This window comes from Heptranchias perlo, chromosome 9 (assembly GCF_035084215.1).
Source record: "Heptranchias perlo isolate sHepPer1 chromosome 9, sHepPer1.hap1, whole genome shotgun sequence".
Lineage (NCBI taxonomy): Eukaryota > Metazoa > Chordata > Chondrichthyes > Hexanchiformes > Hexanchidae > Heptranchias > Heptranchias perlo.
In genome coordinates, this window is record NC_090333.1 from 30,085,850 (window position 1) to 30,111,670 (window position 25,821).

At 40.5% G+C, this 25,821-nt stretch overlaps 1 protein-coding gene and 1 long non-coding RNA gene across 5 annotated transcripts in view; one reads left to right on the plus strand and one right to left on the minus strand.

The window, feature by feature from the left end:
- b4galt2 (UDP-Gal:betaGlcNAc beta 1,4- galactosyltransferase, polypeptide 2) overlaps positions 1-25,821 on the plus strand; it is a 342,550-nt gene that overhangs the window by 227,215 nt on the left and 89,514 nt on the right. For all 4 annotated transcript variants that reach the window (XM_067990105.1, XM_067990101.1, XM_067990102.1 and 1 more), the window contains exon 4: positions 19,446-19,633. In XM_067990105.1, coding sequence (XP_067846206.1) covers positions 19,446-19,633 — 188 coding nt within the window. The remainder of the gene's footprint in view (positions 1-19,445; positions 19,634-25,821) is intronic.
- LOC137325244 (uncharacterized) overlaps positions 1-25,821 on the minus strand; it is a 40,304-nt gene that overhangs the window by 5,907 nt on the left and 8,576 nt on the right. The window lies entirely within an intron of this gene.

Here is a 25,821-nt window from a genome sequence, read left to right on the forward strand (position 1 = left end):
CTTGGTTCCCAGATATCTATAATTCTCAGATTTAGAATTCACAATTGAGCTGGCATCAACTGCCGTTTGCAGAAGAGGGTTCCAAACTTCTCCCACCCTTTGTGTGTAGAAGTGTTTCCAAATTCACTCCTCCATGTCCTGGCTCTAAACGTTAGGCTATGTCCCCTAGTCCTAGTGTTCAAGTATAGGAGACCTCCAAAAACAGTTACAATGTCTTGGCAGCCAGAAGCAATAATCCAGCCACTAACCTGTGAATCCTGCATGGTCCCTTTAAATAGCGCTGGCGGGGGTCCTCCAGGCACTCTAAGACACGTTCAGACTGTGCGTTGAGTTGAGCGTTAAGTGGCAAAATGGTGTCTATCACTTTAAATCAGCGTTGCACACTGATTGTATCCATTTTCTCCTTACTTTACATGCAGCCGGCGTCCGTATTTGCACATGCGCCAACTCCTATAGCACGATGACGTCCGGCGTACGTCACTCTGGAAACGTGTGTGCGTAGCCAAAACGCCATCTTGGCATCTCGAAAGGCCGCGTAGCGCCGAAACAACGGACGCTACACAGCCCAATTTAGCGCCCAAAGAATTTAACTTATTCAGTCACCTTGAAGCAGTGGCCTCAGTCATAGGTCTTTGTTAAGGGCTATTTTTGGGTTGTATAATATTTTTTGAGTTGCCAGCTTTTTGGAGCTGTTCCATCAGTTTTTTCTAAATTTTGTAGGCTGACATGTATGATGTATTAAGAGCTTCATATTTTTGGATGGAGATTGCATATTATGATGTTTCAGAAGGACTGTGCAAATTAACTTATACTTTATAGTATCAATGCAGGTGAGTGCCTCTCTGTCAGGGTATTAATAAGGATGGTAGTTCACATCCCAGGCCAGAATCACAAGATATTTTAACAAGGTTTTCACTGTACAGGTTAATGCATATCATTTTAATTAGTTGCTAATGGATTGTCATTGTAAGTGATGAAGGAGTCACTATTTCAGACAACACATTCCAAGGCAGCCTGCAAGCTTGACTTAATACATGGCTCTGAGCCAAAAGGTCACAGTTTGAAATTCCAAAGCTGCCTGTCACTCGAGCTCACTTATCTTGGTTGGATAAATTCTATCAGCTCATAGTTGGGTTGATGTGGATGTTGTAAAAATAAGGTATTGCCCCTCAGTAGTGGGAAGACGTTGTTACAGGCCAATTCATCACATTAAATTGTGCCTTGGCTGTTAATGGAGCAGGGATGCCATTAGCTGCAGTTAAGACCATAATCCAGATTGCAGACTCTCTAGGGGCAATTTTAACCTTGCCTGCCCAGCGGAAACCGGGCAGCTGAGCAGTTAAAATTGTTCATCGGACTCACCTGCCAACATCCCATTTTCTTTCTGCAGGCTACGATGTTAACCTGCTTTTCTGAGCAGGCAAGAAGGACGCTTGCTGGATACTGGTGGGCTCCTTTAAATATGCAGATCAGGCTCCGATGGCGTAATCAGGGCTCTGCTGTTATTTTAACCACGGGCCTGAGTGGGTAAGCAGTTGTGGCTTTCCTGCTAGGTTAAACTAGCGGGAAGAGGAGCCGGGTCAGAAGAGGCCGCAAGGAAAATTTAGGCTTCCCCTGCCCTGGGTTCCTTCCCTACCGTTGCGAGGCCCTCCCGAAACCCTCTCCCCACGACTTATCCGAGTGTCAGGGTCCTCTTGCCACCTGACAGTGTGCTCCTGCCCACCAGGCTAGCTATCACTTACTGCCGGTTTTGGGCGGGAAACTGACAGGAGGAATGCAGGTGAGGCCTAGAAGTTCAAATCTCCCGGGTCACCCGCTGCCAAGATCAGGAGGGTTTGGCCCCCCCCCCCCCCCCCCCCGCCTTAGCCCCCGTCCACCCGATTCCCACCCCGAGTTTAAATTGGCTGTCTTTTCATTATGGAGAAGAATATCTATTCAGCATCACTGAATCTTTTGGAGATAAAATGGAATTGGGGAAGATTTTAGTAACACTGAATTAACCAGCAGATCTACCACCAGTTGACAATGGTGACCATTCTGCAGTTCTGATTTATACGGTCTCTTTTTCATGCTCACTCGCTCTGCATTTTCTTTTCACACACTCTTACTGTTTCACTTTTACAAGAAGACAGTTCTAAAGTGATAATAATGTAATATTGCACTGTGGCAACAATCAAGTTAATATACATGCAGTAATATACACATAACATAAAACAGTCAAATTGTTGACAAATATTAAGATAATGACAATGGGGCACCGCTGGCACTCATGCGCTCTCTCCTCTTGCATTCGCTTTCACTGTGGCTCCCTCCCTTTCACATATTCATTCTCAGTCTCTCTCTTCCTCGCTCTCACACATGTATGCCTACAGTTATATATTCTCGCTTGGAGCTCCTAATCTTGGAGTTCTTTTGTGTGGAAGTGAATGTCAAGAAAAAATTCCATGGGCATGATTTTATCGGGGAGCTGGGAAGGGGGCGGGGGTGGTGGGGGGTGGAATTCCTGATGGGAAACTCTGATGGGAAACCCGGACGTATAGGTTTCCTGGACTGATTGACAGGCTGGCCTCAGTCGGACAGGAGAAGAGGAGGCAGAGGATGTGAACAGGTAAGTGTTAGGTCGGGGGACATCGGGGGGAGGTCAGGGGTCATGGGGGTGGTCAGAGATCATTGGGGGGTTGGGGGTGGAGGTCGGTCGATCGTATTTGTAGGGTCGCTGCAGGTAGGCTTGTTGGGCCTGGGGGAGGGACCCCTGCTCCTCTGGGCCCACAAGCAGTGCTATAAAAGTACTTACCTGCTTTTTCAGCCCTGCTCGCTTCCTCTCACATGACGTGAAGTAGAAGGCCCGGGAATCCCAGCCCCCAGGGGATAAAAACAAAAAAGCTTTTAAAATGGAGGCCCGCAGCCACCTTAAATGCTTTTAGTGACCGACCGGCCTCCTGAGAGCAGGTTGGTCGCCCTCCCCTCATCCCGCCTCCGTTAAAACCGGAAATGGGCGGGTTGGGGGCAGGTTTTAGATTTTTAAAATTTTTACTGCCCTCCTCCCTCCCCCCCCTCTGCTCCCAACCTACCCGTTTTTCTGAGTTAAAATCATGCCCCATAAATGAGAACTTGGGTCCACAATAATCAGATTGCGTGTCCTATGAGACTGCCACAGAAGCATAAGGTTTGTCCTCACTCCCTGCTCATGAGTGCCAGCGGTGCCCCATTGTCATTATCTTAATATTTGTCAACAATTTGACTGTTTTATGTTATGTGTATATTACTGCATGTATATTAACTTGATTGTTGCCACAGTGCAATATTACATTATTATCACTTTAGAACTGTCTTCTTGTTATTTTAAATGTCTTCCTGCTGAAGGCCAGCAAGATAAACACTAAGCTTTCCTTCGGCATTAGCTGCAGTCTTGTGTGTCTTCAGGCCTTTTTAACATCCGTGTTAGTTGATGCAATGAAAGATGGGTGCGAGTGTAATTTACTTTAATGTCATTTACTTCAGATCTAAGTCCCCTGCTGTGCAAAATAAAAAGAACTTTGTCCCCTAAAATAGTTAGGTTTTATGGAAATATTGATCTCTAGATGCTTGTACATGTCTACTTCCATTTTTACATTGTTAAATTCCTAGTTCTCACCTCCTTGTCCCAAAACCTCATTGCAACCTGCAGTTTCCCAAGCAGTAGGATTCTGGAGTAGTGTACTGCAGAAAGCACCCTTCCTGGTCGTCTCCCCAGTGCAGTTCAGTAATTTATTTCCACCTCTCCATTTTGACTCTCTCTAATCTCCCTACCTCCTACTTGTCTAGATTTGGGGCTTAGATTGTGCGAAACCAGGGAGTCCAGCTGTGTGCTTGCTTCTCTGATATTGCACTGCGCAGTTACCACTAGCCAACATCATTGTTGAATTTTGTAAATCATCTAGTCTCTAGTGACTTCTAGTGACAGAAACAGAGAACTTCAATCACACTACCAAAGGTGAGTGGACCTTTCTGATTGAGCATTATTCTCCAATATTAATAGTTTCTGTGGTCAACCTAAAGTTTTTTTTAAATGTGATGTCGGCATCTAAGGAGGAGGATCAGTCAATACATTTTGTCAGAGCAGAAGGAGGAAAATGGCATCACAGACAGTTCAAATAATTAAAGATTTCTGTGCAAAACAATTGTAGAAATGCTGTATAGTCCAGTTGATATTTTAACAGTGCTTTCAAGAGTCTTATTTTAACATTGATTAACCTTCTTAAAAAGAAGCCTGGGTTCATATCTGCTGTGGAAAAGGTTGAAAGTTATAGGGAGAATTACAGATGCATAAAATCAATTGTTTTAATTGTTTTAAGCAGCACTCATGCTCCAGTACTGATTTTTAAAAATTCATTCTCAGGATGTGGGCATCGCTGGCAAGGCCAGCATTTACTGCCCATCCCTAGTTGCCCTTGAGAACTTGAGAAGGTGATAGTGGGCCTTCTCCTTGAACAGCTGCAGTCCATGTGGTGAAGGTTCTCCCACAGTGCCGTTAGGTAGGGAGTTCCAGGATTTTGATCCAGCGATGATGAAGGAACGGTGATATATGTCCAAGTTGGGATGGTGTGTGACTTGGAGGGGAACCTGGAGGTGATAGTATTCCCGTGTATCTGCTGCCCTTGTCTTTCTAGGTGGTGGAGATCGCAGGTTTGGGAATTTTGGGAGTGTTGATTATGGAATGAAATATGTTACATATGTCCCAAAATTCCCAAACCTGCGATCTCCACCACCTAGAAAGACAAGGGCAGCAGATACACGGGAATACTATCACCTCCAGGTTCCCCTCCAAGTCACACACCATCCCAACTTGGACATATATCACCGTTCCTTCATCATCGCTGGATCAAAATCCTGGAACTCCCTACCTAACGGCACTGTGGGAGAACCTTCAGTTTTCATTTCACAGGGAGAGCTTTCACAGTTCCTCCTCTTGTACCTTTACACTGCAATTATTCACCTCACTCTGGAAATTAAATAAATTAGTGGGAGTTCATGGCCATGCAAATTACGTGTTGTCTGTTTAAAGATATCATCTCAATTCTAAACGTTTATTACCATCTTTTACTGAGAATATCACAACGTATAGATTACACAGATAACACATGTTAAATATATAGGGTAGATTTTAGCTTTCGGGCGGTCGTCCGGTAGAGCTCGCCAGGTGCCTTCCCATTCAGGCCGGAGCCATTTCGCGGCTTGGGCATCATTTAAATAGAACCATCAAGCTGCAGGTGTCCCGATGCAGCTCTTTGGATTCAGGCCATTGCAATATCAGGCAGCCCAGAGGCCACCTATCCAGCGGAGAGGGGAGCCTGGGGTGTCAGCTGCCCCAGAGGTTTCTCCTGGCCCCATAAAAATAATTTAAATCTTACCTTTTTGGGACCTCCTCGGTGGTACCACCAGTGGTTGGAGAGTGCATGGCACGTGCTTTGACCAGTTATGTCCTAAAATGGCATTCGGTGTCCTAAGCATGTCATAGGACCCTGATTTGCATATTAAAAGGGGACTACTGCCTGAAATGGGTGGGCACTTTGGCTGCCCAACGATAGGCCTCTGTAAATATGGCAGCATTAACTGGGCGGTAAGTTTACTTGACCCCATTTTGAGGCCGTTACCGCCCCATTGATGCTGATTGTGGCGATTTACCATTGGTGGTGTGTCTATATTTGAGATTGAATCAACAAGGAATAGTAAAAATTTAACAATTTGACTCATTTTTACTGATGTATAAAGGTATTGTTAGAAACAAGTTGCTTTACTAAGTCAGACAATGTAAAAATAATTAAATGATGTTATTGCAATTCCATTAGCAATTGTATCATTGGCACTCTTCCTGACAGTTTGAGCATCTGAAGGAAGGATTTTTTGGAAAAACATTTGAAAAAGAAATGTTATAATTAGAGGAGATTGTTACCCACAGTGTACTACAGCCTTTATTCTTTTTGCTTGTTCATACTCTGTGCTCCTTTTAAAAAGCTCTAAGAGACTCACTCAAGTTGTACTACTGCTACATTATCTCCATTTTAGGATCAAAGCTCTGCTTCTAATGTATTATCACAACAACCAGCTCTTCCAATCTCCTTATAGGTTGTAATATAGATAGGCAGTGTCTGTGAGCAATACTTCTATCAATTTGATTTATGTGCCCAGCTACTTCAGTTTACATTGGGGATGTGATTAGGTGACTCAGACTTTGAATTTAATGGGAGACATTAAACTTGGTGCTGTAGTGATATTTTCTTTTCCATGTAATGGCATTATTTAGAACGCAGCATGAGACTGCCTGCCTGACAGCACAGAAACTAGTCACCTCAAATTTGACAGAACTAAAGGGAAAGTTTTCTAGAGCAATACCTCACATTGAAGAAGTATCCGAACTCAAAAAAAACCATGGTAACCTGACCCGTCATCTTCATGAATGATTCAGTTCCTTTTACTTTCGTGCTCCTTGTTTTATTTTCCTTCCTCTTTCAATTTTTCTTTCTTAAGTCTTTTTTTAAAGTAGCATTGTTCTCCTTGAAAAGTCACGTGAAAAGCTTTTTACCAATGTTTCATACATGCGCAATACAATAACATAATTTGCATTGAAAAATCATTATTGTTGAGCTTATAAGTGGTATCAGTGTCACAGAAAGAAAAGAAAAAACTTGCATTTATAATTTGGCAATTAAGTACTTTTGAAGTGTAGTCGCTATTATAATGTAGGAAATGCAGCAGTCAATTTGTGCACAGCAAGGTTCCACAAACAGCAATGAAATAAATGACCAGATCATCTGTTTTAGGTGTTGGTTGAGAGATAAATGTTGGCCAGGACACCGGGAGAACTCCCCTGCTCGTCGAGTAGAACCGTGAAATCTTTTACCCAAGAGGGCAGTCAAGGACTCGGTTTAATGTCTTATCTGAAAGACAGCACCTTCAACAGTGCAGCACTCGCTCAGAGCTAAACTGAAGTGTCAGCCTAGATGTGCTCGAGTCTCTGGAATGGGACTTCAATCCACAACCTTCTGAGTTAGAGGTGAGAGTGCTGTTACTGAGCCAAGGCTGACACCTGATGAACATCTTTTTGGGCTCATTCCCTCGCAAAAATGGCAACAATCCCCCTTTAAAGAGAAAAATGACACTTTGGGTTAGAAATGACTGATAAATAGAACATCTGACGAAAGGTCATCAACGTTAACTCTGTTTCTTTCTCCATAGATGCTGCCTGACCTGCTGAGTATTTTCTGTTTTTAAATGGAACATCTCTGGTTTTATAACATTTAGAAAAAAATATAGGCACATTTTTTTTCTCTGCAGACTTCCAGTTACTGCAGCTCTGAGCAGAGTGAATGCACTGCAGCGATGTAGGGAATGGGCTTGGAAGCATTGCTGATAATGGTTTATAATATCTTCAGAGACCAATAAGTTGTTTTAGTAAATACTTATAGACTGAAACAGATGCTGCCATCCGCACATTTTACGGCTATCTGGTGTGCTTATTGTATACATTGTATACTTCCAAATTGCCAACATGTGTGTATGTAATCTGTACAAAACCTCAGGTGCAAAAAAAGAGAAAATAAAGAATTTACTGTATAGCTGCCCTATTAAGTAATGTGGCATAACTGAGAGATATCCACCTATATATACCGCAGAGATTGTATTTCACTCATTTAAATTTAATTTGCATGTCCCTGCCCCCATATGGGCAGATGGATTTCAGACTGCCAGTGTGCCCCCCATGAAATGAGGGACGTTGGGGACACAATGTAGTATGTCCTTGAGAAGGTTTCTGCCCGTCCCTGCCCCAGACCCACCAAAACATTGGCAGAGGACAGGCAAAAAATCTAGCTCTAGGTCTCCGAATAACTGAGGCTTAAACCTTTCATACAGTGGCATGATTTTTTATTGATGTTAGTTGGGAGGTTTAGTTCATTATTTCAGATATCAATGAGCCAGTCATTTGCTGAGCTTGACACCTGACTCCCTCACACTTTTAATGGAAAAGAAAATCGGGCGGCGTGTAAAACAGGCTGCCAATTCACTATCGCCCGTTTTGCCAGGCCGATTTCACCCCCCTGATGTCATGATAAGTGAGTGTTCATTATCTTATCACACCACCAATGCACTGAACCCTTAGGGAAGTATACTTCTTGTCTTCATGGATAATGTCATTGATGTCTTTAAATGTGATGACCTCTACCGTATGGTTAACTCCCCATTGAAAGACTAGCAGCAATTGTAACACCACGGGTATAATTACACCATGATTGGACAAGGAATGGCATTCTCGGGGCTGAAAGGACTAAATCAATAACTGTTGAGAAAGATTGACAATGATGCTGACAGCCTACCTCTAAAAGGGAACCAAGGTCTTTTCAGTTACTGCCATTCACCGCCTTGACTTGATCACCTCTGATCCAAACTGGAGCAACCAAGTGAATGTAGATGGTGGGAAAGGATGGCAGTGGAGTTGCAATTTCTGAAAAATTACAGCTTGTCGCTGTTGGTAACTTTACTGTTTATCAAAACCTATATCTGATGGAATAAACAGCCTATTTTTTAGGCTGCAGAGAAATTAAATTACTTATTCCTGGATTCAGTACAATCCAAGGCATGCTGTCCAGTGGATTTGATGAGGGTAGCCTACTCCATGCCAAAAATAAACACTATGCTGTGTCAGAGGGATGTTGTTGAGCTGCTGGCCTTCTATATGGTTATGGCTGCAGGAGCACTTAAACCAAACCTCCATGTTTAAACCAAGAATGCAAGAAATGCTACAGCTGTATCTCAACAAAATACCAGCAAAGAAGCTTCTCACTTTGCTTCCCTTTCTTGGAACTGCCCCCAAAGTGGTATTGATACCTGGAAGTGCGTCCCTCGTGAGCCAAAGTTGATAATTGTTTGTAACAGTAGAGTCCTTTGTTACTTCTAATGGAAATAGAGTTAGTAGCAATCCATAATAGGATTAGATTTGATAATCCATAGCAGAATTAAATGCTGCAGTCCTTGATGGGAGTAGTTGGTAGCACGGAGCACAGTTGATTCTAGTGTGCAACCACACGAGTTGGTGATGTTGTTTAATTGGAGTACGTTGGATGGTAGGATAGCAGATTGGATGTTGTCGGTGATCCTATATTCAGGAATATAGATGCTAACGGAAGTAAAGCTGAAATAATGGTCTGTATTTGAATTAGGGTTGACAGTAGTTCTATATTTGAAACAGAAGTAGGCCCTATTTTCCTATTGGCACTATTTTCCTATTGGCAGAAGGTAATAAGTGGTAATTGTGATAGGACAAAATGCATGCAACGCTCACGATAAGTCATATACCTATTTTTTAAACCTCTTCCCCGTACCCAAGTGTAAATGGTAGGAATGTAGTAGCCTGGTTTTGCAGAGATCGTGGGCCGGAACCTGTGTGAAAAAGTAACGCCGTTTTTTAATGTGCAAATCGGCCAGCAAGTTGAGGGGATTAAGAGATACGCCTGACTTGCGAATCTCCAGAACCTGCTGGTCGATTTATGCCGCTCCGCTGTTTGCTTCGCACAAGCAACATCTCGCCCTTAGCCTCCCCATTATTTTTAACAACTTGCAGGATTTGGACATTATTTGCCCATTAAACATGCCATAAAATTAAGTCTAGTAATTAATTGCTTAAGTATCATTTTAATGACATGATAATTTTAATGACTGCCAATCAACTTCTCTGGCCCAGAAAGTGAACAATTTAAACTGTGGAATCTCATTCCTTCAGGTGGGCAAATTGTTGTTGGAGATTTTAAAAATGTCAAATATTAAATTTTTATATTTTTTTTCTTACTTTTTCTTTCAGTCTCTTTTTTTTCTCTCTCTTAATCCAATCTTTCTTTCCCTCTCTTAGGGGGTGATTTTAAACCCCAAGAACGGGTGGGTGTTGAAAATAGTTGTTTTTTGGGTTGCGACCGCTACCCGGCTTTATTTCCGGGTTTAACGTCCGCTCGGAAAAGTACAGGCTTCTCACTGGGAATGCAAAGTCCGAATATTTTGCAGTTATGATCCAAAAAAACAATTATTTTCAACTCCCACCCGTCCCCAACCCACCCATTCTTGGGGTTTAAAATCTTTCTATACCTGCTTTGACTATAATTCACCCACTCTAATTCACTCTCTTTCTCAGTTGTTCCTCTGTTTCTTTCTCAATCCTTAAATCTCACTGGCCAAGGAGATACACTGTTGGTCCCACCATTCACTAAGGTCTCACATGCCCTGTTGCCCTCGCCACACCGTTATCAGCTCGCGCTTTCAGCAAGTTAGGATGCAAAAATATTTTGAGCTTAAGGGTGCAGAAAAAAGTCTAATTAACAGCGTATGCCGTGAGAGGCCCTGCTTCAGCAACTTCCGGCCCAATATGTTGGTTGTATATGGGGCAGCTTGGAGCTCCAGCCATCTCAACCTAAAAATTATATGCTGTTAAGATTAACCAAAACCAGCATTTAATTGCCACAGAACTGAAACATTGGTGGATAATTTTTTGGGGAGGGGGTTCTGCCTATGGAGTTAAAATATTGTTAATGGAGACCACCATGGATGCATAATCAAAATACTTGGCTCTCCTTAGCATTTGGAGTTAAAAGATAGAAGGTATGTAAAATATTAATATGGTGGGGGAAACCAGACATGACCTCACATATGACTTGAGCTCTGTGTGTTTAACACATTGTCTAACTTCCCATCATTAATAAGGCTTAATTGTTGGTTGGTTACAATATTTAAGCCAATTGATGGGGGAAGCGGGAGAGAATATGACAAAACAAGAGCAAAAAGATTTTGTTCTACAATGTTCTTCCTCATATTATAGGTTCCCTTCATTGTAACTATGGTGATGCAAGTTAATTACTTGTATTAGTAATGCCTGAAAGAGACAATTTCAGCTAACAGAAGTTTGAGCAGTTTAAGTAAAAGAACATAAAAACCAGGTTAAGAAACGTAACACTTCTTTCTCATAATGAGCATGGTGACAACTGTGTGAAGATCTGCTAATCTGTATATATCCTTTTTTAAATTATAAAATATGGTAGTGTTACATAGAGTTTTTATTTGATTGTATGTGTTGAGGATTGTCAAACCAACTATCCAACTGATAGTAAACATTCTCGGCAAATATGTGGAAAACTAAATTAGGCATGGGGACTTTGCTGTTTAGTTGGATAAATAATGCAGAATAAGGTACAGCTGTTGCTTGAATATTCTCCCAACTTGGTGGCATGAACTTATGGAAGAAAAGCCTTATAATGGTGACCTATGCATGTGCTAAACATTGTTTACACGACTAGAGTATTGCTTCTTTTAGATCCAGCTTCCAATTAAGCAAACACACTGGAAATTGTACTCATTAACACTTGACATTTTGAGAACAGCCTGCGCAGGAACCCGACCAACCATGGTGTGTTTTATGGTAGCCTGCAAGAGGTGAGCACATGGTGTCCCTTCATTACCTGGTAATAATGAGCTGATCAAATGTTAATTCCTTCCCCTGAGAAAAGAACATTCAGTATTAATAAGCCCCTGCATGCATTTTGTCAATCCTTTTCTAGTCTGATTTAATGGCCATTGGGAAATGCATTATTGCCCCCTTCCCCAAGTTAGCTTGTTTCAAATCACATTACAAATCTCAAAATAGATTTTATAACATTTTTAAGCACCGCAGAAGCCATTGAGAAATCTTAGATATGTTGCACAATTTTCTCCTTTATGATCATATTGTTTTTAATCAGTAAAACCAATAAAAACTATATAAGTGGAATAAAGAAAGCCAAGCATGTCAGTTATAAAAAATCATCTTATAGCATGTAGAACATAAGACAATAATCTGATTTTATGGTTTATAATATTGTCAGATACTGTCTGAGACTTTGCATAGCAGCCTCTGTGTTCAAAGCCCACCTAAGCAGGCCAAACTTGTCCCATCTGCAAAGGGATTTCAAGGGTGGTAATCTCTGGATTACTCCCAGTGCCACACGCTGGATCAGACAGGGAGAGGAAAGTTAGGATTGTCAACATGTGCCTCAAAGGATTGTGTGGAAGGGAGGGTTTCAGATTCCTGGAAACTGGGATCACTTTTGGAGTTACAGACAGGATAACTTTCACCTAAACCGGAGAGGCTCCCGTGCCCTTGCGGAAAGGGTAAATAGGGCAGTGGGGAAAGATTTAAACTAGTTAGGGGGGTGGGAGGGGAAATTCATCCTGTGTCAAAACGTGTGAAGAAAAGACCAGCAGGACATATGGGCAGGGTGGGAACAGTTACCCAAATAAAAGTTTTGTACATCAATGCATGTAGTTTCAGAAATAAAATAACTGAGTTAGAAGCACAAATTCAGCTTAAAGGATGTGATGTAGTGGCAAGGGTAAACCTCAGGAAAGATATATTGACCTTGGAAAAAGGGTACAGCACTGATTCACCAGAATGGAGACCAGGGCTTAAAGGATTAAATTATAAGAACCAGTTTCATAAAGTTGGCTTGTATTCCCTTAAGTTTAGATGGTTGAGGGGTGATCTAATCGAGGTGATTAAAATGATAGAGGGATTTGACTGGGTAGACACAGAGAAACCATTTCCTCTAGTGGGTGAATCCAGAACAAGGTGGCATAATCTTAAAATTAGAGCTAGGCCATTTAGGAGTGAAATCAGGAAGCATTTTTTTCACATAAAGGGTAATGGAAATCTGGACCTCTCTCCCCAAAAGGCTGTGGATGCTGGGTCAATTGGAGTTTTCAGTACTGAGATTGATAGATTTTTGTTAGATAATAGTATCAAGGGATATGGACAAAGGTGGGTAAATGGAGTTGAGTTTCAGATCAGCCATGATCTAATTGAATGACCTACTCCTGTTCCTACGTTCCATCCGCCGTAGCATTTCTAGTGTGTCGACTATACTGTTGCGATTGATAACTTTCTGACGTGTGCTTCATCAATTTTAGAGGAGTATTATTTTTGGTTTGATGTATGGTTATAAGGTAACAGGTGGAGCAGAGGGAGAGGTGGCAAAGTTGGTGGAAGTGCTGATGCTTGTGAGCATCCAGTGATTTACATTTACCTGTATGAGCACTAAACTTTGTCACAAAGTCTGCTTGATACAAATTATAACTGCAAATTAAATAATGTGAAAAGTGTACATGTATTAGAAAACACAGGTGATTTTTCTCAGAATGCAAATGGGGTGTGGTTGTTCCGAAATGTGTGTGCATCACACTGGAAGTGAAGGTAAGTTGGAAGGTATTGGCTAGCATTCTTAATTTTTTTTCATAATTATATGAACGATTAACTAGAAGATGGCTTTCAGTGTGTAAATGGTGCAATGCACTCTGCTGAAAAGGAAGTGAGCTTCAATGGAATTTAATTCCGCAGCAAGCACTGTGACATTATCTAGTGACAAAAGGCTACTGATGGTCCCGACAAAACAGCAATTGGCTGCTCACAGCGAGTGAAAAACATGCACCTTGAAACTTGTTCTTACTGTGTGGATGAAATAATAAAAATGAATGTGTACTGGGAATCAGACACTAGAGGTTAGTAACATGCATTAAAGAGAAGTAATATGAAACCTGGACTTTCCTTTTAAAGGAAGTGAAGGAAGGTATAGAAGGACAGTGTTGGCAGAAACCTTTCCTAATGCCTTAGAGACAAGAGAGATACCAATGGGCTGGGAAATAATGAATGTGTGAAGTTTTTCTTTAAAAAGAGATAGAAATGTGACCCTGGGAACCACAGAATTCGGAGCTTCACACTATCTAAAATGATGTGCTGGAGGCCATCATAAAAGAAACAGTTCAGGAACAGCTGTCTAAATGGAACAAAGTGCATAAGAGTCAGCATAAGAGAAGGCAAACCATGCCTGCCCAGTGCATGTATTTGAAATAAAAGCAGGCAGGACGTGGAGGGCTTTTTAACTAGCATTCAGACAGGGGTGTGCATTGCATTTTTACATAGAAACTTCTAGTGATTATAAAGTTGTATCTGCTGTTACCTGCTAGGCATATAAGCGGAATGATTAGAGAAACAGTTTGGGTAGAGCTGGAACCTGGAATAGGTTCCAAGTTGATCGCTTGATCTGTTATAGGCCTCTAGGGAAACAGGGCAACAGGACAGGGAACTTTGGAAGCAAGTTGGGAAAGGAAGGTAAATCGTAAAAATTTATTGAAACTGTCGATGATCTTTTCTGGACTCAGCGTGTTAGAGACTTTACCAGAAGGGGATCAGATTTTGTGTTCAGGAGTAAGCCTCAGAAGATTTGTGATGTTAGATTGGGTAAACAAGATTGTAGTAATTATTGCTGCATTAAATTTAATGAGGTTCTATAAAAAGAGATAATTTGATATTAGTGCATAATTTTAGACGGGCAAAATGTTATATTAGTATGAAGAGAGACGCTGAGAAGATAGAGGATCAGTGTTGGGTAATGCAAGAGGTAATTTTTTTCCTTGCTTTACTCTGTGTTCGTCCAGGGATGAGGGATGTCAGTCATGGGGAATGGAGTGTCAAGCACTCGCTAAAGTTCCCCCTTTAAAACATTGTTGAAGGTCAAAGAAGCCTTAAATAGCCACAGGAAAAAGAAAAGGATTGAAGCTAAGATAAAGCTTGTGTGGTGCAGTAAAGTTCAATTTATTGTAATGTGCTCAGGAAATAGGAGAAGGTGTACGTGAGATATTGGTTGATATTTTCACTGTGCATTGTGCTATGGGATGGTTCCTGAATATTGCAGGGTGGCTCATATACTTCCATTATTTATAAAAGGAAATGTCATCTTGAGAACTATATGCCAGTGAGCATAACTTCATTTATCTTCCTGACTACTGCCTAAGGCAGAACCAGATTGTTCACAACCTTGGCGTCCTATTTGACCCTGAGATGAACTTCCGACCACATGTACGCTTCATCACCAAGACTTCCACCTCTGTAACATCGCCCCGTCTCCGTCCCTGCCTCAGCTCATCTGCTGCTGAAACCCGCATCCATGCCTTTGTTACCTCTAGATTCGACTATTCCAATGCTCTCCCAGCCAGCCTCCCATTTTCCACCCTCCATAAACTTGAGCTCATCCAAAACTCTGCTGTCCGTATTCTAACTCGCACCAAGTCCCATTCTCCCATCAACCTACATTGACTCTCGGTCTGGGAACGCCTCGATTCTAAAATTCTTATCCTTGTTTTCAAATCACTCCATGGCCTCGCCCCTCCCTATCTCTGTAACTTCCTACAACCCTCCGAGATCTCTGCGCTCCTCCAATTCTTGCCTCTTGTGCATCTCTGATTTTAATCGCTCCATCATTGGCGGCCGTGCCTTCAGCAGCCTAGGCCTTAAGCTCTGGAATTCCCTCCCTAATCCTCTCCGCCTCTCTACCTCTCGCTCCTCCTTTAAGACGCTCCATAAAACCTACCTCTTTGACCAAGCTTTTGATCACCTGTCCCAATATCTCCTTATGTGGTTCGGTGTCAAATTTTGTCTGATAATGCTTCTGTGAAGTGCCTCGGGATGTTTTACTAAGTTAAAGGCGCTTTATAAATGCAAGTTGTTGTTGTAGTCATTCCTGGAAGTGGACTTCTCATCCCTATGATCCAGAATGCACTATTGTTTTGCCCAATATCTAGGTAAATGATAGCATGACCCAGAAATTACAACCGGGAATGCTTGCTCTTTACAACAACTACTGGTCTATGCCATGATGCTACATGAATTCAGCTTTCTCTCCAGACTAGATAAACACTCTTACCAAGTTGAGGCACAGACTTTGAAGCAATAAGTGGTTTTATTTACATATGATAAATGAATAAACAGTACACAGTTTAACACAACGAGATATTTTTCTACACCCTAATATATAAAACAACAAAGGCACAGCTGCTTTCTCTATAACCATGGAGTTTTGAACAGGAGACCACCTACTGTAAACTCTCTCCAGCAATAACACCCTAACTAAGGTGGCCCAGTTATTTAAAATACAGACAGCCTTGCTGTCGGAAAAAAAATTCAAACACTGACTCTTCCTGACTGACTTAGGGCGACTAGTATAAATCTGTGAGACAAAGTCTCTGTCCGCCGAGCTGTAAATCGCAGAGAGCTCCAACCAATTAAGACCCCGTCCTCTACTCACTCGTCTCAGAAACTACTGTCTAGTCATTATCCCAGGCAAACTTTCCCTTTGAACTTTGACCAGGGGTATTGTGAACACCACCCCACAGATCCTGAAACAAAGGCAGTAGACAGTATCCCTCTCATGATTTAATTAAACCAAATAACTATTCATCAATATTGAAAGAAGGCAATTTCTGATAATGGCATAAGATGTTTGTCATTGAATGTAACAATTGTGGTCAATTGATACCTGGAACTTTCTATTGTTCTCAGTTTATCAATTTGCATTTATGAAGTATGCCACAACCAGTTTGACTTTGATAAATACCCTATGTGATGCAGTTTTATTCCTATATATGTTGATTCTAGCAATATGCAAATACAAGCCAAAAAATGTAACACTGCCAAAAACCCATTTTGCCACAGTATGCAAGGGTTGGCAATGAGAAGGAGTTTAGTAGGTTGCAAACAGATTTTAGATGGGCTCGTTAATGATCAATGTCATTTAATGAGGGGGCCAGGCAACTCAGGGCATGTACGATGTTAAGAGTGACAGACCAGGAAAGAGTACCATCATTAAGCAATCAATCAATGTGAGGTGGCTATAGAGAAAAAAAAGGATTTAGATTCCATTATTACGTCAATAAGTACAAATTAAGAGCGCTATACTTTGGTTGTACAAGCCTTTCGTATACCTGCACTTGGAGTAATGTGCCCAGGTTTGGTCTCCATACCTGATGATAGATATTGAGGATCTGGAGAAGGAGCAGAGAAGGGCAACAAAGATAATAATAGCTAGAATTAGATCTCTTAGTGATGATAGGCTTGAAGAATTATGTTTTTTCACTTTGAAGAAACATAGGATTAGAAGAGATATGATTGCTATGTTTAAAATTATGAAAGGATTAGATGCAGTGAATTTAGTCAAGATATTCAAAATGGATAGTAGTAGTGATATTAAAGGGCCTGCCTATAAAATATGTAGTATGAATCAAGCTAGATGTGAGCAAGTATTCTCTCAGACAGACAATATGGTAAATATGGATACACTACAGTCTTTAAGAAATGGCAATAAGTGCTTAAAGGAGGAGTATTGGGGATGTGTCGATTGGTTAAGTTCACCTAGTAATGCATCATAGGTAACCATGGTCATCTGGAGTCATAATTGGCTTATAGAGTTGGGAAGGAGTTTACCAGAGTTTTTGCTGAATTGGCTTTAGGTTTTTTTTTGCTAATTTATTGTATCCCCAGGAATTAGCATTATAGGTTTGGTGCATAAGGTCTATCTAGTGAATGAGGCAAGCACTGGTGGGCCTAATGGCCTTTTCTATCCCTTTTCATATGTTTGTATGTTCAAAGGGTTGTTATAACAAATTGAAAAATGTAAAATTATGCCATTTTGGATCTAGTATTATTGGCAATGAGCATAATATCAGGGAATCTTATCCAAAAAAGTAGAATCTGCAAATGATTTGGGAGTGATGAAGTATAGGAAGTTGAAATCGTATTGTAATTGCAATACTAAAAAAGTAAATAGAATGGTTGGATGTATATCAAGGACCATAGCAAGTAAAAGGAGGGAACATTGAATCTTTAGTTAGGCAACAGCTGGAATATTGTTTGCTTTGGGATTTGCCTTCCAGGATGTTTTGGAGAGAGCACGCTACAGTGCAGATTGCTGATTCCTGGGTTAAGGTTTATGAATTGCAAAGCTAGATTGAAGGTGCATAGGTTGTTCTCATTAAAGCAAAGGCTAAACTGTAAGGATGTGAGTGAGTAGGATTAAGTTGATACATGTATTTAAAAAATTTACAAGAGGAATTAAATAAAATATAAATACTCTGAATTCAGTGCAGAATTTATAAAACAAGAGGGCTTAACAGCAAGATTTGAATCAAAACGTTTAATAAGGAAATGAGTTACTATGTATCAAGGAATGGTATGATACTAGATATAGAATGCACTGGGAAATAAAATAGCTATTATAATAGAATAACTTAAAGGGATTAATTCCTCATCGCTGGTAAGAGATTTAGACCTAAATGGGAGTTACCAGTGATGAGGAATTAGAAGGGTCTTCCACATGCTTACTTACATTTTTGCTGCTAAAATAGTAACTTTATACGGTTAAACGTCAGAAACCAAAGTGAAGACTAAGATGTGTTTGTAAGCTGATTGTGCAATGAACTGATATTGGGGCTTACTACCAGTGGGAAATAATTATGAACCCCACTACTACTATTTTCCATTGCTGTTGATAAAGAATCTATTCACGTACACTTTAATTTGCTGCCAGTAATGTTCAGGAGCTTTTCTTTCTGAACTATGGATACTCAGTGAAGAACAGGGGAGAAATTGTTGATCAACTGGTAGCAAAAAGGAATTCACTTGGGTGGACCACTGCGTCACTGAGGACATGGATCCAGCTGTGTTGATGGAAAGGTTTTACTATTGTTAACTTTTATTAGGTGATGCAGTGATAACGACTGCCTTTTGGCTCTTTCTTAAAAGGCAGAGTCCAGAGTAGGCTGCAATATATGTCCTTCCCCATCCTCCAAAGTGAGCAACGGTCATATAAATGCATTGAGATTTTCAACAATACTGAGTGTTTATAACATTGTAACAAATAAAAACAAGTTGTTCCTCAGTATTACAGTTTGAATTTACAACTTATAACTTCTGCTTAAACGCCATTTTATATACACTATTTTTGGATAAGTCAACCGTCTATCACACTCTTGGCATTTAGGTATCTTATTCAACCATGTATGTCCAGTAAGCATTGTTAATCTTGTATTTTACAAAACAAGAAATTACTAATCTTGGTGTTCATTAGATTACCATTATCTTGCACCTTTCGACGTGCTACTGAATTAGTGTGCGTAGGGTATGCCGTTTTCAAGCACTGCAGTGCATTAAAATCTGATCAGTGCAGTTCCAGTCACGTGTTTCAATATCATACGATTCAACATTAGCAATTGCTATTTTTCCTATGTTGTCATGACATCTACTGTCAGAAAGAAAACAAACTGAATGAAGATGGAATAAAACCACTCCCCCACGAGCCCCAGTTTATATAAAAAAAACAAAAGGCTGGAGAGAATTTCAGGGATTTTGTGCATTTCAGTATTCAGAGGGTGTTGACGTACAGATTGTACTTGCTGTTGTACTTTGATATCATGTGAACTCCTGAATGTGTTCGTGCCATATGACATATTCCATTAAATTTATTATCCTATACAATATACACTCCTAACTTGTATATCATTTCCATGAGATCAGAGTGCATAGGACATGTATTTTACATGTATTTTTCTGCTCACTTTTTGTCTTGCAGCACGGTGAAGGCATGTTCAACCGAGCAAAGTTGCTGAATATTGGCTACATGGAGGTACTGAAGGATGGAGAGTATGACTGCTTTGTTTTCAGTGATGTGGACTTAATCCCTATGGATGACAGAAACCTCTACCACTGTTATGACCAGCCACGACATTTTGCCATTGCAATGGACAAATTTGGATTCAGGTGAGATCATATTTAATTTCCTATTACTGACTAGAAAAAGTTCCTAATGTTTAATTTCTTTAAAGAACATTGCTATCAACAACTGCTGGGACTTGCTCACTGCAATATCAGCCTTGATTCCCAGTAAGCCTAGCAGAGTTGGACTGCTGGCAAACCTACAATTGGTAATCAAAAATGTCAAAACTTTCACAGCAGGTACGCAGAGAGTAGTGATTCTTCATCTTATTTCCATAGGTCTCTGTTAATATTTTAGTGCTATAGCTTTGTCACAGACATTTCAGTTCTCGATCTTCTGAACTCTAATCTTCCTCAATTATGCAGGTGCAAGTTTTGGAGAACAGAGGATTAGTGGATGAATTGCAGACATGAGAGTCTCTTGCTGGTTTTGGCATTAGATGTGTACTCCTGCTTGTGCACAAATGGTCTGCCAAGTATCTCTACTTTGATTAGACTCTGACCACCCATTCTTCTGTATTTAATTTCACTTGTGCAAACAATTCTGCCAGGAGAGGAGACATTGTGGACTATTAACTACAATATAACGGATAGATTGGAGAGATTTACAAAGCCATTACCAAATTAAGGAGTTTGTATTATTAATGAATCATGAGGGTGAAGTTTGAGATTTATACTAGTTGTCTAAATCCTAAGCTTTGTGGCTGTCTATAACTCTCTTGCACTCCTCTGTACTATCTGTATAATTTTGGTTTTTTAATTTACTGTTTTGCACTTGTTTCCAAGAACTCATTCCTCACTTCATACTTCTGATGCCTCACTTATATTTCTGGCAGTATCTCATATTTTCCTTATCTGTTCTTATGCATTTGGTGCCTGCATGTCACCAAATTTCTTTCTTTCCCCATCCATTGTGCTGGAAAGACTCTAAATACCTCTGTATTAAATAGTGCTGTCTCAGAGGGGGATTGTCAGGAAATGCTACTTGGAATTTGTGCAAGATATGTCAACAGGCCTACCATCTCTTCCATGTTTGGCAGGAGTCTCCCACAGAAGATACAATTTCCTGCTCTCTTGCCTGAGGATTGTGATATCCCTTGTATGAGACTGTGTTGATGATATAAATTTGGGTTCTTGCCTTCGCTGTGAATTTTCTGGTGGCTTCTCCCACTCCGTTGCCTTAACTTTGGCAAAAAGCCCGTTTACACGCATTTCCACCAAAGTTACACCAGTGGAGTGGGAGTAGCCCTGAGGAAATTCCAAGTGTGTTTCAGATACAGTGATGCTCATCACTCTTATAAATGGTCTGAGCATTTTACATTTCAGGGTATGCCTGTGCTGCCTAATATCTTACTGTACAATACTGTAACCTAGGGATGTAAAAATGGTATCCCTTTGTGATCTATACTGGATATACATGACTTTATTCGTTTCTTCAATCTTTTTGACGCTGGACCAAGCGAATACTTGGTGTGGCCTTCGATAAGGTACCGCATAGTAGACTCATGACTAAGGTCAGAGCGTGTGGAATCAGGAGACAAGTAGCAGAATGGATAGCAAGCATGCTACAAAACAGAGAGTAGGGGTTAAAGGTAGTTACTCAGACTGGCAAAAGTTGTTAAGTGGTGTGCCACAAGGATCGGTGCTGTGACCACTGTTGTTCACCATTTAAACGATTTGGACTTGGGAATCAGAAGTACAATTTCAAAATTTGCAGACGACACCGAATTGCGGGGGTGTAATTAATACTGAGGAAGACTGTGACAAAATACAGGAAGACATTAATAAACTTGCAGAATGGGCATGTAATTGGCAAATGAATTTCAATATAGATAAGTGTGAGGTATTACATTTTGGTAGGAAGAGTAAGGGGGCCACATACTGCTTGGATAATAGTCTAAATGGGATAGAGGAGCAGAGGGATCTGAGGGTACAGATACACAAATCACTAAAAGTAGCAATGTAGGTTAATAAGGTCATTAAAAAAAAAGCAAACCAAGCCCTAGGGTTCATTTCTAGAGGGATAGAATTGAAAAGCAGAGAAGTTATGTTAAACTTGTATAGAATCTTGGTTAGACTACACTTGGAGTACTGTGAACAGTTCTGGTCTCCATATTATAAAATGGATATAGAGGCACTGGAGAAGGTGCAAAAAAGATTTACTAGGATGATACCAGAACTGAGAGGTTATACCTATAATGAAAGATTCAGCAGGCTGTGCCTCTTTTCTCTAGAAGGGGTGACCTGACAGAGGTCTTTAAGATTATGTAAGGGTTTGATAGGGTAGACGTAGAGAAGATGTTGTTTCCACTTGCGGGGGAGACCAGAATTAGGGGCCATAAATATAAAATAGTCGCTGATAAATCCAATAAGGAATTCAGCTGAAACTTCTTCACCCAGAGTGGTTAGAATGTGGAAATCGCTACCACAAGGAGTAGTTGAGGCGACTAGCATAGATGCATTTAAGGGGAAGCTAGATAAACACACAAGGGAGAAAGGAATAGAAGGATATGCTGATAAGGTTTGATGAAGTAGGGGGGGAGGAGGGAATGGCCTGTTTCTGTGCTGTACATTTCTATGTATTCTATGAGATGGGCCCAGATACGAATCATTAAACTGTTTTATTTCACAGCGAGTGAGCTTACAGACCAACAGTTAAGATCAGATTCATTTAATTCGAACAGTACAGCTTGTCTTCACATAATAATACAAAACAATGAATATGTTACACTTCCTCACATCAATGGGTTACTTTGTTTGACTCAAATAAAAGTAAATTCTAGCTACTCTCCTCCGTTCTAACTTTCTCAGAGGCTTTGCTGGACCTGACTGACTACCTGAGTCTCTGGCCCCAATATTTATGGGGAAGTGGGGGGAGCACGATGGTGGGTCTAAAACCCAGAAAGCCTGGTGACAGAGGTCCTGCTGATATTAATGGCAGGACCTGATTAATATTTTCTTCTGTTTCCTAACCGACAGCTGGCCAGATTGACAGGCAGCAGGCTCAAGATCGGAGCTTGATGGAGGGGGTGGGGGATTTGCCGATCGCGACGGCGATTGGAGGCTGTGATCGGCAGAATGGACCCTCTCCTGCCCGTCGTGAGGGGGATTTAAATCAAGGCGTCTCTCTCTTTTTTTATTTTCTCCTTTTCGCAGCTGAATGCGAAATCCTGCTCAAGACCAGACACTTCCCAATGCAATGAGTGTGAAATGTTTATCGACACTCGAGCATCTAAGGAATTACTTATTGCTTACAGTCTTTGGGGGAAAAAACTTTCCTTTAGTATTTTAACTACCTTTTTATCCATGTGCCTTTTTTCTAAATTTTCCAACTCCTATCTCTGGAAAAATGGTCAAAAAGTACTGAAAAGTGACAGCTGGTAAATTCCTGGCATTTCAATCGCCAGGAACAGAGAAAAAGCAAGAGAATTCTATCGAACAGGAATTATCCCAGCTATCAAATGTTTCTCAGTTTTCTGACCATTTTTCTATGGAAAGAATCTGGATATGATTTATTTTAAAATGATGAAAGATGCTAATCAGAAGATATTTTCCCCCACAGAACAAATAATAAGAAATTCAATGATAAACACCTTGCACTCATTGTGTTGGAAGGTTTTGATCTCTTCCTGATTCTAAACAAAGCCTAAAAAGGGTGTTTGGCTTTTGGAGACAAAAAAGGAAAAAAGTGCAAGAAGAATATATGAATTCTCATTTAGTCATCACATTTGGTCCAAATGACAGATGTAGGTTACCACTTTTAATCTTTTTTTTGCAGTACTCATACTAGGATTTCTTCAATACTGGTAGCCCTGCAGTAAACTGATTTCAGTTGCAGGTGTCCTGACCTTTGGCTTGTCTTTGTGCTACTCTTGAAGCACTGTACAGGACATGTATGGATTGAGTTGTTGTCTGGTTCTAAAGCATTAAACACAGAAAAGTAAGTAAGGGTAAGTCATTCATCTTGTAACCATGAAGACTACGTGTCAATTGTGACCAAGTTCTTCATTCATACCAAGGTTAAGTCACTCTCAGATTTTTGGCATTATTAGCACCTTAAGACACGTTGTCCAAAAATATTGTCAATAATGAGAATTGTGCAAGAGTAACTGGTAAATCTAAATCGGGGATTCAAACAATCTGCCTGTCTTCCTTGGATAATGCCGCTCTGCAAAACAACATACTCACCAAAAATGCATTTAAGCAAGTGAAAGGAAAGAGAACCTGGTTAATTAGAAAACGTTACAGCTAAAGAAAAGAGGATACAGGGGAGTGAGTGCGTGGAAAATAATTGATGCCTGGGAGTGACCACTGAACAAATAGTGGATACCAGGGGGTGTTTACAGATCAACCAGGTTCCAGCAGTAATGTTAGCAGGAGGTACAGATGATGCTGCAAGCCATAAGCACTTTATATTTAGGAAGTGCAGCCAATGACAGATGCACAGATCTCTCTCTAAATATAAACTGCAGCTGGTAACACATGTCTGAATTTCTCTACATTTGGGTCTCCATATTACACGGTGGAGTCCAGCTGGCCTGAAGAGATTGACACTTAACAAAAAAACTAAATGAGGGTTGGTGGGGCATACAGGCCACTCCTTGCAGACTGAAGCAAAAAAACAAAATGTAAATACTCCTTATGAAAACAGAGCTCTGCCAATTGTGCCCTGAAATTGTTAACACAACATAACGGTTAACCTACCACTACTTTGACATCAGTATTTATGAAGGAGGGACTTACATGTATGGGAAACTAATTCTTTCCTTAATTTATAATATTTTTAGAAAAAAAGTTTGTGAAGTAATTCATTATATCTTCAATTTTAAGGCAGCGCTCCTACTGCAGCCCTCACAAGGAAATTGAATGGTAGACGTGATGAAAGTTTCACTAGGGCTGTGTTATAACAGAATCCCTTGTTCATTTGGTGATTATTATTCAAATTAAGTCCTGGCCATGACCTGCCTCTTGAAATAATTGGTATTCCTGGCAGTAGATTCCCCTCCCAATAAAGAAATTGAATGTAAGGCATGCATGATGTTCCAGTCGCAAGGAGGTCTGCAAAACACAACTCCTCGTTCGGGGAGATTTAAAATAAACTGTAACAGTTTGATCAATCAAATTTGTCTCCAGGGCTCAATATTACAAGCTAAAGAATTGTATGCTATTAGCAGAAAGAACTAAAAAGAAATGACATAATCATAAAAGATAGAGTTGTGCCAGCATTGAATAATGAGGCTTGTTTTTTTAAAAAAGCTTGTTTATTGTTGAATTACATTCTAAATTGCATCCCCTGTTTTATGGTTGTCATTTTGGTCAATAAGTTGTGCTGTTATATTTGGGGGATATAAAGAGCATAAATGTTATTTGAAGAATTTTTACCCATGTAGACAAGTGCGATCTTAGCCTTTTCAGTACAACCAGTGAGTAACACTAAAAGGCGCACCCTTTGAACTTTTTACACCGTTGCAAAATTAGTGCAAGGAAGTACCGACCCCATCCAATCCTATTCATCCCAAATACAAACTAAGTTTCTAATGCACAGACTGGTAGAATAGCTCTCTAACAGGCTGAACTGTTGTCTCTGGTGAAACTTACTATAATTTCCAAGAGCTTAAGAAATTTCAATCCACTGAATAGTATCATGATAGGTACAGCACAGGAAGAGGCCATTCGGCCCATCATGCCTGTGCCGGCTCTTTGAAAGAGCTATCCATTTAGTCCCATTCCCTTGCTCTTTCCCTGTCCTGTAATTTTTCCCCCCTGAAGTATTTATCCAATTCCATTTTGAAAGTTCCTATTCAATCTGGATCCACCACCCTTTCAGGCAATGATATCCAGATCATATCAACTCTCTGTGTAAAAAAAAATGTTTCCTCATGTTGCCTCTGGCTGTTTTGCCGATCACCTTAAATCTGTGTCCTCTGGTTACCAACCCTTCTGCCACTGGAAACAATTTCTCCTTATTTATTCTGTCAAAACCATTCATGATTTTGAACACCTCTATCAAATCTCCCCTTAATCTTCTCTGTTCTAAGGAGAACAATCCCAGCTTCTCCAGTCTCTCCACATAACTGAAATCCCTCATCCTTGGCACCATTCTAGTAAATTTCTTCTGCACCCTCTCTAAGGACTTGACATGCTTCCTAAAGTGTGGTGCCCAGAATTGATCACAGTACTCCAGCTGAGGCCGAACCAGTGTTTTATAAAGGTTTAGCATAACTTCCTTGCTT